General features: G+C 49.4%; 6 protein-coding genes across 6 annotated transcripts; 3 read left to right on the top strand and 3 right to left on the bottom strand.

Annotated features, from left to right (window-relative positions):
• Window positions 1-201: 201 nt before the first annotated feature.
• BKA67DRAFT_532495 (Noc2p family-domain-containing protein) lies at window positions 202-2,523 on the top strand (the record flags this gene model as incomplete). Its single annotated transcript, XM_046099543.1, has 1 exon — window positions 202-2,523. The coding sequence occupies one exon, from the start codon at window positions 202-204 to the stop codon at window positions 2,521-2,523; it is 2,322 nt and encodes a 773-aa protein (XP_045961515.1).
• Window positions 2,524-3,752: 1,229 nt separating this feature from the next.
• On the bottom strand, window positions 3,753-4,686 carry BKA67DRAFT_655553 (uncharacterized protein; the record flags this gene model as incomplete). Its single annotated transcript, XM_046106776.1, has 2 exons — window positions 3,753-4,049; window positions 4,102-4,686. The coding sequence occupies 2 exons, from the start codon at window positions 4,684-4,686 to the stop codon at window positions 3,753-3,755; spliced, it is 882 nt and encodes a 293-aa protein (XP_045961514.1).
• Window positions 4,687-5,197: 511 nt separating this feature from the next.
• BKA67DRAFT_532493 (cytochrome P450) lies at window positions 5,198-7,203 on the bottom strand (the record flags this gene model as incomplete). Its single annotated transcript, XM_046099542.1, has 4 exons — window positions 5,198-5,768; window positions 5,925-6,092; window positions 6,145-6,906; window positions 6,962-7,203. The coding sequence occupies 4 exons, from the start codon at window positions 7,201-7,203 to the stop codon at window positions 5,198-5,200; spliced, it is 1,743 nt and encodes a 580-aa protein (XP_045961513.1).
• A 1,551-nt stretch (window positions 7,204-8,754) lies between these two features.
• BKA67DRAFT_513602 (aldo/keto reductase) lies at window positions 8,755-10,070 on the top strand (the record flags this gene model as incomplete). Its single annotated transcript, XM_046097581.1, has 2 exons — window positions 8,755-8,899; window positions 9,244-10,070. 2 exons carry the CDS (start codon window positions 8,755-8,757, stop codon window positions 10,068-10,070), a joined length of 972 nt encoding a protein of 323 aa, XP_045961512.1.
• A 159-nt stretch (window positions 10,071-10,229) lies between these two features.
• BKA67DRAFT_184366 (protein phosphatase 1 regulatory subunit SDS22) lies at window positions 10,230-12,023 on the bottom strand. Its single transcript, XM_046095306.1, has 3 exons — window positions 11,408-12,023; window positions 10,454-11,332; window positions 10,230-10,391 (listed from the first exon to the last, which is right to left on the bottom strand). The coding sequence occupies exons 1-3, from the start codon at window positions 11,661-11,663 to the stop codon at window positions 10,372-10,374; spliced, it is 1,155 nt and encodes a 384-aa protein (XP_045961511.1). The 5' UTR covers window positions 11,664-12,023; the 3' UTR covers window positions 10,230-10,371.
• Window positions 12,024-12,388: 365 nt separating this feature from the next.
• On the top strand, window positions 12,389-13,374 carry BKA67DRAFT_532490 (Alpha/Beta hydrolase protein; the record flags this gene model as incomplete). The annotated part of the gene is made up of 2 exons (XM_046099541.1): window positions 12,389-12,587; window positions 12,644-13,374. The coding sequence occupies 2 exons, from the start codon at window positions 12,389-12,391 to the stop codon at window positions 13,372-13,374; spliced, it is 930 nt and encodes a 309-aa protein (XP_045961510.1).
• Window positions 13,375-13,835: the final 461 nt, after the last annotated feature.

The following is a 13,835-nucleotide window of genomic DNA, read 5'->3' as shown; positions in this document are numbered from 1 at the left end:
GTACCTGGGGGCGCTAATGCTTATCTAGATAAGCAATCGGCATAGCGATAACTGATAACCCCAAATTTTTTGAAACTTTTGGTTCGGCTCATAGAAAGAGGAATCGAACTTGCACTTTGGTAGCGCAACATCCAACATCCAACATCGCAGCAAGTCCCCTCCACCGCCTGCCACCGTAACTGCATACGGTTTACCAACACAATGGCTGGCGCAAAGAAGAACTTCAAGGCGACCAAGAAATTCGAGTCGAAACATCTCAAGGGTGTCCTAGACCAGAGAAAGGCTGCCGCCAAGGTCAAGCAACGACAACAGGTTCAAGCCAAGAAGCAGGGCAGACGCACAAAAGATGCAGAGTTTATCAAGGGCCCCGCCGACGGCGAAGACTCAGAGAAGCCGAAGCGCGACTCAAAGACTGCCAATGTCGGCGAGATGAGCGTCGACGATTTCTTTGGCGGTGGTTTCGAAATCATCGACAAGCCACAACCCGGAAAGAAGGCCGCCAAGAAGCTGGGCAAGCGAAAGCGAAATGATCCCACAGATGGAGCCGAAGATGAGGACGGCTCCGACATGGAGTCAGTTGACGAGAATGATGAGTCGGGCGACGAAGAGGAACTTGGTGGCATGAGCAAAGAGGCCATGGACGCCCTGGCCAAAGACGACCCCGAGTTCTACAAATTCTTGCAGGAGAACGACCCCGAAGCTCTGGAGTTTGATAACGCCGATCTAGCCGAGGTCGACGAACTAAGCGCCGGCGAGGAAGAGCCACCAAAGAAGAAGAAGAAGAAGGAGCAAAAGGCTGCCAAAAAGGACGAATCAAACGACCAGTTTGAGGAGGACACCGCCGCCGATGAGCTGACGCAAGCAATGGTCGCCCAATGGAAAGCCGCCTTGACTGAGAACTATTCTCTGAGAGCCGCAAGACAGGTTGTCCTTGCGTTCCGATCTGCCGCACACCTTAACGACACGGACGAGGAGGGCCACACAACTCAACGTTATTCCATCTCCAGTCCGGAAGCCTTCCACGATATCCTGATTGTCGCACTGAAACAAATTCCAGAGGTGCTTGAGCACCACGTTCCGATCAAGGAGACAGCTTCTGGAAAGGTGCACGTGCCGACAGATTCTAAAAAGTTCAAGGTTTTGTCCTTGCTACTGAAGAGTTTTACTTCTGCGATTCTGCACCTGCTTGGTACTCTGTCAGATGATGCTACATTGAAGTTGACTCTCGCCGCACTCACTCCCCTAGTGCCATATCTTTTGAGTTTTCGTAAGCTACTGAAGAACCTCATCAAGACAGTTGTCGATTATTGGAGTCAGTCTACCAGCAGCGACTCGACCCGTATTACTGCATTCCTGGTTCTGCGAAGATTGGTGGTTGTCGGCGACAAGGGTATCCGTGAAGCGGTGCTGAAAGCCACATATCAAGGCTTGGTTGCTGGAGCTCGTGTCACTAACGTCAACACCATTCAAGGCATCAACTTGATGAAGAACTCGGCAGCTGAGCTCTGGGGCATTGACCAAGGCATCGGATACACGACTGCGTTCAGTTTCATTCGTCAACTGGCAATTCACCTGCGCAACAGTATTGTACATAACAAGAACGACTCTTTCAGGAATGTCTACAATTGGCAGTATGTGCATTCACTCGATTTCTGGTCGTGTGTGCTATCAGAGCACTGTAATCCTTTGAAGGAGAGCGAGGCTGGAAAAGAATCGCAGTTGAGACTGCTAGTATATCCCTTGGTTCAGGTCACTCTGGGAGCCATGCGACTTATCCCCACAGCAATTTACTTCCCGCTGCGCTTTCACATGACTCGATCACTGCTTCGTATCTCGAGATCGACTGGAACCTATATTCCTTTGGCCTCTGCACTTCTTGAGGTCCTCAATTCGGCGGAGATGCGGAAATCACCCAAGGCTGCTACTCACAAGCCTCTGGATTTCCATGTCAACTACAAGGCACCAAAGGCCTACCTGAGGACACGTGTATACCAAGACGGCCTTGGAGACCAACTTGTGGAACTATTTTCAGAATATTTCGTGCTCTGGTCGACGAATATCGCTTTCCCCGAGTTCGCGTTACCTGTCATAATAATGCTCAAGCGATGGCTCAAGCAGTCACGGAAAGTGAAGGTTGGCAATAACAACAACAAGCTCCGAGCTGGGTTGGTGCTTATAGTGCAAAAGCTAGAGGCCAACACCAAGTTCATTGAGGCTAAGCGGGCTAAGGTTGATTTTGCCCCCAAAGACAGAGCACAGGTTGACGCTTTCCTCAAGGACTTTGAGTGGGAGAAAACGCCTATTGGTGCCTACGTCGTTGCCCAAAGAAAGGCGGGAGCTGAGAAGGCTAAGATGCTAGAGCAAGCTCGTAAGGATGACGAGAAGACGAGGAAGGAGGAGGAGGAGGAGGCGCTGGCTGCCAATGGCGTAGAGGAGGAGGATGACGAGGATGTTGACATGGACGAGAACGATGAGTCCTCTGAAGAAGATGATGACGAAGAGGATGAAGACGATGAAGAGTAGATCGCCTTCGCCTCTGCGTTGATTGCCACTGTATGGATAGCGTTGCGAGAAAGCAATGTTTAGGTATTTTGTGTTAGGAAACAACATTCCAGTTCTGAGATTTCGCAAAACCGAGGTCAAAATCCATCATAATATCCAGTCTCTGTCGCATTTCTACTTGTCCAGACCAACAACTTGAACAGTACATCTTTACTGAATTTGCTTTGTTTCAACACTGTCGATCGACAGTCTTACCTCGTGTCCTGCTTTGTATTAACGAATTATATGTCTGTCCAATATGTACCTCTGCAAATGATCATTCAAAAGTACGGATGGATATTGCTCCATGATGATCAGCCAGATCTAAAACGGATTGATAGCTCACAACTTCAGCTTGTTGCATGCCGCCTGTGTGATAATCCTAATCACCGCCTCGGCTTACGGAGTACTGAAATGCTCATCCTATCTGTGGATTAAAAAGGAGACAATTTAGAAGTAGATGGTTGGAACCTACCATTCGGGACCAAATGTTCGCATTAGACAGTTTTGTGGCGATTGCTTTTTCTTTATCTTTGTTCTTTATCTTTTTTATTAACCGGACACGTGTAATCAACCCTGGCTTTCCAGTGCTGGATATTGTTTAGTATGCCATGTTGTACCCAATTGTAGCAAAAACGACCCTGTAGCACTTGTCACATCCGATTCTGATCTTCATCCTTTAGACGATCAATATAACTCGAGCCCTGCTAATGATATAACATAAACTACGCTGGCCCGGTACATGACCCAACCGCTGCAGTCGCTTGTTGCTCAGTATTTCCCATTGCTCTTTGGGATGACAAAGTTCTAGTGCGCTGGCAGCTGTATAGAAATACCCAATGTCCATAATGTAGTGATACCAATACGTATAGACGACATCATTAGAAGAGTTTGCGTTTATCGTATGTAATCGCCGCCTTCATTCGGGTATTTCCCTTTGCGGAAAAGACAATAGGAAGTTGGACCACGCTCTGTCATTCTCCATCCTTTCTAAAGGGGTGCGGGCACTTTTCTTCTGCTTTGAGACGGCTGTTCTGAAGAACGACATTGCTCTCGGGCAGACCCAATGGTGTATCTACGAACACAATGAAATGAGCGAAACTTGCCTGCACCTACGTTGAACCACGCCTTCATCAAATTTGCTTATGAAAGCACAAGTAGGAGCGTACATATAAGTCAGTACCATCAGTTTTCCAGTGGTACCGATGGATTTATATATTTAATCGAAATTTCAGCAGGTCTTTAGCGACGATTTCGTCCTTCTTGGCCTCAAGCTCCTCCATATCCCAGGCAACACTAACATACCGCCCACCAAGCCATGCACGCGGTTCCTTTGCCAGCCAGACGATGGTATCAGCAGGAAGCTGGACCGTATCAGTCAAAAGAAAGTGCATTGATTCGGGCATGCTAGAGCCCAACTCCGTCTTCACACTGCCGGGGTGGATGGCGAAGCAGACAAGTCCCTTGTCGCCATATTCGGCATTCAGGAATTCTGCCAATCGGCAGACCTTCGATTTTTCAGTTCATTCCAAACAGAAGGATATCATAGAAATAACTCACTGCGAACTTTGTAGTCTGATAGGCAGAAGCACCAGGATGATGCCGAAGGCCACCATACGATGAAGTGAGAATATTGATCTTGAGACTGCTCTTCAGAAGCAAAGGGATGAAATACTTTGAACACAAATAAGTGCCCTTTATATTGACATCCCACGTTTTCCACCAATCAGCTGGATCCGAATCAGCTATAGGCTGCCATTCTTCGAGGTATCCGGCATTATTAACAAGCACGTCAAGCGCCCCATCAAACTCCTTGGCGATTGCCTCTGCAGCGGCTTTGACGCTGTCCTCAGAAGTCACATCAAGTTCGAGAGCAACAACCTTTGGTGGCGGCCCCTCCCGAGCCGCTTCGTGGATTTCCTTTTCAAGACTTGCAAGGTCGGAGCGAGCGCCTATGGCGATCTTGCTACAACCCGCGGCTGCAAAGCTGAGTGCAGTGGCTCGACCAATGCCCTTGGACGCACCGGTGATAAACACAGACTTTCCCGAAAGGTCTGTTTTCTTTGGGGAAATATACTCGTACGTATCCTCACGAGTCTGGGTGAATGCTCGCACAGCATTGATATTGTCGTCGGTAGTCACCATGGTTGCAATTTTCGATGTAGGCTATCAAGACAGTGTATTGTCTTCGGAAATGTATTCAGAGGTTGCTCAGAAACGTTGCATATCTTGTGACTATCGTAGCCATATATACGATTGCAACCATGATCCGAACGTGCTTATTTATGACGTCGGACTGATCGGTGCCATCGGGCTTAAGCGAGGCTCGCTTTTCGCTAAACTCGATCAAGGAATCCGGATCCGACATACCCGGGAATAATTATCACCACTTCCATTATAGTTTCCCATGGCATCTGAGACTTTTAATTATACCATGGGATAAATAATCTACAGTCCGAATACTCTGAGTTCCTAGTGCGTATTTACAGGCAAATTTCATACCCAAACCTAAACTCAGCCTAGGTGTATTAATGGTCAGGCATAGATAGTGAAGAATTTGTCCTATGCTGAAGTGGAATGCATTTTGTTCTCGAACATTGCTACCCACGTACTAATTACGGTAGATGGATGAAGTGAGATTTCACAATAAGCAAAATCAGAGTTTCCTCCTTCGAATCCTTACAGCAACCTTCCCGTCCGGAGGCAGTGCACCAAATGGAAAGAAGTGCATATTGAGACCGACCTTACTCGCTGCAACGGGATCAACCAGCTCGATATCATACATTCTGAGAAGCATAGCCGCGCCTGCAATCATTTCGTTTTTTGCGAAGAACCGCCCGGGACATATCTTGATGCCTCCTCCATAGGGGAATGAATGTCCACTTGTGCCTGCTGTCACAACAGTTGCACGCTTGTCATCCTCATGTGTGCGTACGGCTTTCTTCTCAGTGCGGTATATCGCTGGGTCAGGCTTGCGTACTGGCCCGCTGGCAGGATCACTGGGGTATTCAAGGAAGCGTTCAGCCCACCACGTATTTACTGGATACTCATCAGTGCCATCCGGAAGGATTCTGCCTGTGTTCCAGAATGTTTCGTCTCTATGCCCTGCCCAGCTTGATGTCACAAGGATATCGCTCTTTTTGAAACCCCACCTCCCGATGCGATAACCATCAGCGTTTGGAGAACGCACCGTCATAACCCCAACTGCATATCGCAACGATTCGTGGCTACGTCATTTTGAGTCAGTGATTGTTCCTTAGGAAACATTGAATGGTCTTTAGAGTATTTTGAAACAGTCGCAAAGAGATCAATTGCCTCTGATAGGCGTTGTCGACTTCGTAGACATGCTAGAAAGGGAAGAAATAACTTCGAAAATTACTTACTACATTGACATGGACAGCTTGCTAGAGCACAGCTTCTCAGCAGCGGCCATGGCCGTATTACCTTGGAAAGCTTCGTCAATCTCTGCAACAGCACGCGCTTTGAGACTCTCCGACTTCAGGATCCCAAGTACGGTCCAGAAAGCAGTCGGAATCACATTGGAATTTGTGCTGCACAAGCAAGTTAGTCTATTTGCACTTGAGACGGATTTTATACGCTTACGCCCAGATCAAGCCTAGCTCGGCCGCAGGACCGGCTTCCTTCCTTTGCCCGATTTTCCGAAATATTTGCTGACGAACTCGCATGAGTTTGGCGCCGTATATAGGTTCCCAGTCACAATCGACGAGCTCCTCGTTGTTCCAATCGAAATGCTCGTCGGCATAGTCCAAGTACTTCTTGATGTCCCCAAGAACTCTGTCTCTCGCAGCATGTGCGCTTGGAGCAAGCCACCTTGGGACTTTTTTGAAGATAGTTGGTAAGCTGGAGTCAAATTTCCAGAAATTCTCTGCCATGTCAGGTGCGACCTCGAAGACATGGTCTCCGCATAGTGCTTGCATCGCGGCGTGGAACAAGTCATCTTTCATCATTCCAAAAAGGTCATCGATAGTTGTCCATTCATCGAACCCGACACCCTTGCCTTCGACCCGTGCAGTGTATTTCTCTATGAATTTGGACAACATATCGACCAGTGTTGCGCCCTGGAGAAGACCGTGCATTGCGCGATAATTGGTGAACCAGAAGCGCTTTTCCGGCGGCCAGTCCTCGAACCCGGGGTTCGGACTTGGTAGGGTACCGGAATTGTCAGCGTCAAGGAGCTTGAGATCCTCCCCTTTGTAGCCGAAGGCACTTATGGACTTGATCGCCATGGCCTTTCCATTGACTTCACGAGATTTGAAAAGTGTTTGGATCATCTCCCCGTGAGGCACGAATGTGAGGATATCAGAACCGACCAGGAGACGAACAGGGTTTTGCCCAAATCGGCTCCTAGTATCTCATATCAGTATTACTCCACTCCAAGGAAGCTTGGCTGTTGACTGACCTCAAGGATCGAAGATAGCGGTCAGTATCAAATCCGAAGGGTATAGTGTGCCCAAGCATTGGCACGAAATATGGTGGTGTAGCTGGAGTAGGGCCATCACTGTAGAGTGCAAGGAAATATCGAAACGATGTATAAGCGTATGTCAAGAGAAACGGTGACAGTAAAGCGACAGCTACTGGAACCGCTACACTGAGCTCTGGCATCGCCAGCCACTGTTGCGGTTGACTCAATGTATTTGCCATAGTTTCAAACATGGCCTAGGCGATAGTGTCCGCACAAACACGGTTGCGTGCCGTGAATGATATTTGCCAGACCAAAAGAGTTGGGGACCTTGTCATGAATAACACCAGCATGCATTCCGTTCTTGTAGGAAGAACAGTCCCCAGCGGCCGCGCATCTGCTGAGCCTCATCGCGACTGCGGTGGAGCACCTATCAGACCTGGAGTTATTTGCAGCATAGAAATACTACATAATCCACAACATAAATCGGTAGCCTATCATCATCCGCTGATGTATTTGCGCTAAACCCCAAACAACAGCACCAATCTGCTCACCCTTGCCTATGTCAGATTTTAGCGCAGCAGTGATAACGCTTCAAATTGAAGAAGGATCAAAGGCATGATTGAAAATTGGGATAACGTGTTCATATTTCTTCGAACGGACACCACTAGTTATATGTGTGCTAGCAAGTAGCCAAACCTAAGCGTTCAATGCAGAAGCCGAAGTGGTCTTTGGCCTGTTGAGCGAACGAATCCTCCCACAAAGAGAGAAACGCAGAGAATCCCTACAGACCATTGGTTCGATTGCTTCAAATTTGGAAGAGCAGTGGTGTTGGATTTGTAACCTTTTTTTTTTTTTTTTTTTTTTTTTTTTTTTCAAAAAGTTGATTATGATAATGGACAAGTTTCTGGTTTTGGGGGCGAACTTTGAGCTATTTATTCCTTACTTCTAACTCTACAAACAGTATCCAAGTCAGCGACACGGGCTATATTATATACTTACTATACCACCAGAGCCTGGCGAGTTTGAACTGACATGACTACGCACATTTGTATACTTCCGACGGGTCTTTTTCTCAATCTAGGTTCGTCCTGCAGGGTCTTTGCCTACAGTTCTTGCACCTGCGACTTTGATGGTTATCTACCGGTAGCCGAACCCCCGCGGATATTAGGCTAAAGTCACTGCGATGGCGCCAGATCCACTGTCCGCCACACATGAGCAGCTCCGTATCATCATGATACTTCTTTTTCGTTGCGTTTTGCCCGGGCGCGTGATTTCGCTGACATGCAGAGTCTTCTAGATCGTCACAGATGCTGTCAAGCTTAATCGATCTCCGAGCTATGCTGCTTGCGGGCCATGGGCGCAACCTTGATCTAAAACATGGCGTATAGAATGCTCGTTATTGATTCGTGCGTTTAAACTCGAATGTATCCGCCCACCGCGTATCTTGATGTGTTCCCGGCGGCCGGATAGTAGAGGCGGGAGGTCGACCTTGGTAGCCGGAGGCTCGGCGCCAACGGTCATCTGTTCTGTGTTGCCGCATGAAATAGATAGTATCTTGCAACTTCACTTGTCCATTATACCGGTGGATGCACCCCCTCTCTAGAGTAACAATGATGCGCAGCAATATGTATAAGAGCTTCATCCCGCGAGCCAGTTTGCTCGGTGCTTCGGCGCGACTTCTTTCAATAAGATCTTCTACTTCACAGAGTCCTCGACGCATCCTTTCCCCCGTTTACACACACACGAATCAGCGGCAGTTCAGACAATATAGTCATACTCAAGCATCCAATATGACCACTCCAACCATCAAGCTGAGTAGTGGCCATGAGATGCCCCAGGTTGGCTTTGGTCTATGGAAGGTCGACAACAAGGTCTGCGCCGATACTGTCTACAACGCCATCAAGACCGGTTACAGGTTACTCGACGGAGCCTGTGGTACGCACTCTCCCGTTGCATGACTTAACCGATCTCCTTTCTGTTGTGGTCGCCATAGCGCCAAGACTTAGAACATCTAACTTGGACGACTCGAACCAATTGATCTAGAACTTAACCCCTCTATCCCACAAGGCACTACCCCGCGATGGAGGGTGCTTGAACCCCTGTCCAACGAATGGAGAGGCGGATCTAGGCTCCACTGGAGTCACTGATGGCCAAGCTGTCAGCGGCTCACGTACTGGAAAAGTTTCCGTGCCGTTTTACTTGTGTAGCACTCTACATACAACAGAGTTTACTATCTGATCGCTTATAATGGAAGGCTGACACGGTGGTATTTTGTGCAGACTACGGAAATGAGAAGGAGTGCGGCGAAGGCGTCGCCCGCGCCATTAAGGAAGGCATCGTGAAGCGCGAGGAGCTCTTCATCGTCTCCAAGCTTTGGCCCACGTTCAACGACCCAGAGCAGGTCGAGCCCGTGGTGAAGCGGCAGCTGTCGGACTGGGGCGTCGACTACTTCGACCTGTACCTGGTGCACTTCCCCGGCGCCCTCAAGTATGTCGACCCGTCGGTCCGGTATCCGCCGGGCTGGCACTACGACGGCAAGTCCCAGATCGTGCGGTCGAAGACCACGATCCAGGACACCTGGCGCGCGATGGAAGGGTTGGTCGACGCCAAGCTCGCTAAGAGTATCGGTATCTCCAACTTCCAGGCCCAGCTCATCTACGACATGGTGCGGTATGCACGCATCCCGCCAGCCACGCTTCAGATCGAGCATCACCCATACCTCGTGCAGCAGGAGCTGCTCAACCTGGCCAAGGAGGAGGGCATCGCCGTGACGGCGTACAGCTCTTTCGGCCCAGCGAGTTTCCTGGAATTCGGATTCAAGCATGCTGAGGCGTTGGTGCCGTTGATGAAGGATGACGTGATCACCGAGATTGCGAAGAAGCATGGCAAGGAGCCCTCGCAGGTCTTGCTGCGCTGGGCAACGCAGCGTGGGCTGGCTGTTATTCCCAAGACCAGCCGCGTTGAGATCATGTCGCAGAACCTGGATGCGACGAGCTTTGATTTGGACCAGGAGGACATTGATAAGATCTCGGCCAAGGACGCTGGCCTCCGATTCAACCAGCCCTCCAACTACTTCCCTACGCAGAAGATGTGGATCTTCGGTTGAGAAGCACACTAAAACCATATTGAGGCTGGTGGGGTATTGGCAGTGTATACTAGAGCCAAATAGTTCCTTATCATGCACATGTGGCAGAGCCTGATCTGGACTGGCCTGGTTGTGTATGTTATACTACAGTTACAACCCGATAAGCACGAAACGAAAGAGGCTGAGGCAAACTCTGGCGTGAGCCATGCGTATCTTTTGCTTGTAATCCGCATTCAACGTGCCATCATGCTTAAGAAAAGCCACACCTGAACGCCCAGCTATGCAACAAACCAGCTCGATGAATCCCGTTTACGCCGATGCCCTAAGATGTTCTGACAAATGCTGTGGTTTGTGTTAGTCGCCATGGACTATGAGCGTGGTATGTAGGTCCAAGGTTGACTTACTTGCATCGATTTGCTGTACTTGCGGTAATGCTAAACGCACCTTGTTCCGGTACAGGGCAGGTTGCCTGAGCTGCAACGGGTTACCTTCAAGGTAGACCGTTGTCAAGTTCTCCTTATCCCTCAACGCCCGCTCGATATCGTTGAAATCGCCGATCTGGTTGTAGCTGGCCCAGAACTCTTCGATCTCCTTGAGAGGTTCGAGACCCTTGAGACTTTGGATCATGTTGTTCGATACATCCAAAACCCGCAGACTAGGGTTGCCGTCCAGCCCTTCCAAACTCTCCAGAGCATTGTGAGAGATATACAGCTCCTCAAGCTGCGGAGCTTGACGAAGAGGTGAGAGATCCTTGATTCTGTTGGACTGTATGCTGAGCAGTCGAAGCTTAGGGAGGCCGGAAAGACCCTTAATCTCGGTGATTTTATTCTTGGCCAACCACAGCTCCTCGAGGTTCTTGAGGCTGTCGAGATTCTTGATCTCTCGAATCCTGTTTGAACCCAGCTCAACCTGACGCAGGTTCACAAGCGTCTCGAGTCCCTCGATCTTGCTGATCTTGTTGGACACAAAGAATAAGTCTGTGAGTTTCGTGAGGTGATCGATATGCTTGATGTGTTTGATCTTGTTGAAGCTCAGGTCTAGTGTGGTAAGGTTTGTCAAGTCCTCCAGTCCCCTGATGTGCGCGACGAGGTTGTCGTACAAGTCCAGCTCCTCAAGTGTAGAGCCCAGCGATGACAGTCCTTCAATATGCTGAACAAGGTTCTGGCGAAGACATAGGCGGGCGACGTGCTTGAATCGTTCTAGGTGTAGAGCTGGGATGTTACCGATGCGTGCCTGTATCAGAGCAATGTCCTCTGTCTCTGGGTCTTCGTCGTTCAGGATGTCTGTATGGGAATGCGCGTGTCAGCGGTTGCACACAGTCAACTGACATCACAAGCGGTCATGTATGGGATACATACCTTCGTCAGCGGCGAGCTCTTCACCGGGCAGGACATTCTCGTCGTCTGAGTACTCTGGATCTGACAAGGCCTCGGGGTTCTGTAGGAGAGCGCTGCGATCAACGCGCAGCTTTCCGTCCCAGCCTTTGCTATCTGTTAGGGCTGGACTATGGTCCCCATCACCCCGTTCAGAATGGGCCTCGTCCTCTACGAGCTCAATGTGTCGACCGGGCGACTGGCGGGCAGCTTCTTGGTTCCCGTCGAGAGCTCCGGGCATGATGACGGTTGGCTGGCAGATCTCTTGCCTTTGTGTGGGTATGGTGTGTGAAGTGGTGTTCGCCAAGAAGCGGAAGATGTGTAGAAGTCGAGAGTGAAGGTTTAGTTCGGGTTTACTCTAGACGCAGTACCACCCGGTGGATGACTACAGTGTCGCCTGACGCGGGGCGGCCGTTAATTAGATCCCAGCCCAGGGGTTCTACACAAGATACCCCACCAGGAGAAACGTCAGTGGCGGGGGGTTTCCTCACGCTGCCCGCACCCAATAACTAACAGATTTGCAATTCTTCCAGCGGACGGACAAGGCAGTAAAAGTAACTAAAGTAAGCTCCATGCAGGGTAACTATTCCACAGCACCAATGCTGCATGTAGTGAAGTAAGCATCTTTCACCATTTCATTCATGGCGTAATTTCTGCTGTTTCAGCATAAGTTCTCTTCAAGAACTGCTCTCATGGGAAAACAAAACAAAAGTAGAAAATAACAATTATGTTTCCACTTGAGGCGTTATGCATTCATTTCGCCGCGCTGCCACCGCGTTGCGCGTCAGGCGCATTCAATCAGGAGTCAACACGACAGCCCGCATCGCAAGGCCTCCCTTCACATGCATGAGATACTTCCACCTCGAAGGAGTGGCTCTGGCACCACTATATTTCAGTGGCCTGTTTGTTGCCCTTTGGACTTGGAAGTGCTGCATGCTTGTCACATTCCAAAACAAGATCATATACATGCCGGGTCTGCCACCAAATTCGAGATCGGAGAAGATCCAAGACTACGCCAACCAATGTGTTGGCATCCCGTGGCGCGAAGAGAGAGTTCGTGCAGCTGACGGGAAAGACTTGGCTCTGTGTGTAGCTGATGTGCATCTTGGCAACCCGCACAAGAACCAGAAGCCCGTGTCAGTCTACTACATTTTGTACTTTCAGGGTGCGCGCTTCTTTCCTGCTCCTTGATATGCCAGGCAAGCTCATACATGATTGCAGGTAATGCTGCCTCTATACCGCCTCGCCTTCCTGATCTCTCTTCGACCCTTGCCATGCTGAAAAGGGATTTGTCTGATCAACCCAGCCCAGTGAGATTGACGTTTGCATGCCTTAGTTATAGGGGCTACTGGACTTCAAAGGGTCGACCTAGTGAGAGGGGCATCAGACTGGACTCTGTTGCGAGCTTGGACTGGATATCCCGGCAGCACGAGGCAACCACGGGTACAGCTATCGCTGCCTCAGATCCTCCTGCAACTCGAAGCGCCAAAGTAATCCTTTGGGGCCAGTCTATCGGTTCCGGTGTTGCGACTAATCTGGCAGCTGAATATGCCATGCCCACGAATTTACGTCTAGACTCTATAATTCTGGAAACACCGTTTACGAATTTACGTGCAATGCTCGAGGTTCTTTATCCACAAAAGTGGCTTCCATACAAGTATTTGTGGCCGTTTCTTCGAAATCAGCTGGACAGCTGGAAGAACATGGGCATGATATACGAGAAGTACAGGAACACAGACAAGCTACCGAACATCTTCATTCTCGAAGCCGCCAAGGATGAGTTAGTACCAGCCTCTCTGAGTCAGGAACTTTACGATAGAGTCGTGGAAGTCGGACTTCCAGTTGACAAGAAGGCTGTCCCGGGCGCTTTCCACAACGACACCATGTTCAGGGTGGCAGGTAGGAAGGCGGTATCGGAATTTATCGCAGGCCGTATTAACAAACGAGTTTAGGTTGACATCATTGCCTCACACGTCAAGACTCAGGAAGTAAAAGGTTCTATGAGCCACATAAAACATACGACTAGACTAGTCGTTTGTGTCAGATTTAGAAGGACTGGTCGGTTTTAAACACAGGCAGACTGACTAAGCCCACTGGCCAAGGGCCTTGAAGCACAAGCTGTGACATAAATCGTGTCTTTGGGACAAACTGTGATGTGATGGATTACATCTACTATAGAGATTGGAAATCTTTCATTCTGTTCTCTACCAAAATACTCTTGTAGGCTTCTGGAGGGAGGGTCATCCAACCTTTTCCAGACAATGAGAACGAACAAATGTTTTGGTAGTTGCTGTACTCATGGAAGAGGGCAAAGAGTGGGTACAAAGAAGCTTGGGCCCATCCAGCAGGGTTAGAGATCGAGACCCAATTATTCAGAACTATAACTGGATAACATGACGGTATGGTGCTGATG

Source organism: Truncatella angustata, assembly GCF_020726525.1.
Source record: "Truncatella angustata strain MPI-SDFR-AT-0073 chromosome Unknown BKA67scaffold_2, whole genome shotgun sequence".
Taxonomy (NCBI): Eukaryota; Fungi; Ascomycota; class Sordariomycetes; order Amphisphaeriales; family Sporocadaceae; genus Truncatella; species Truncatella angustata.
This window is presented reverse-complemented; position numbering and strand designations above follow the sequence as displayed.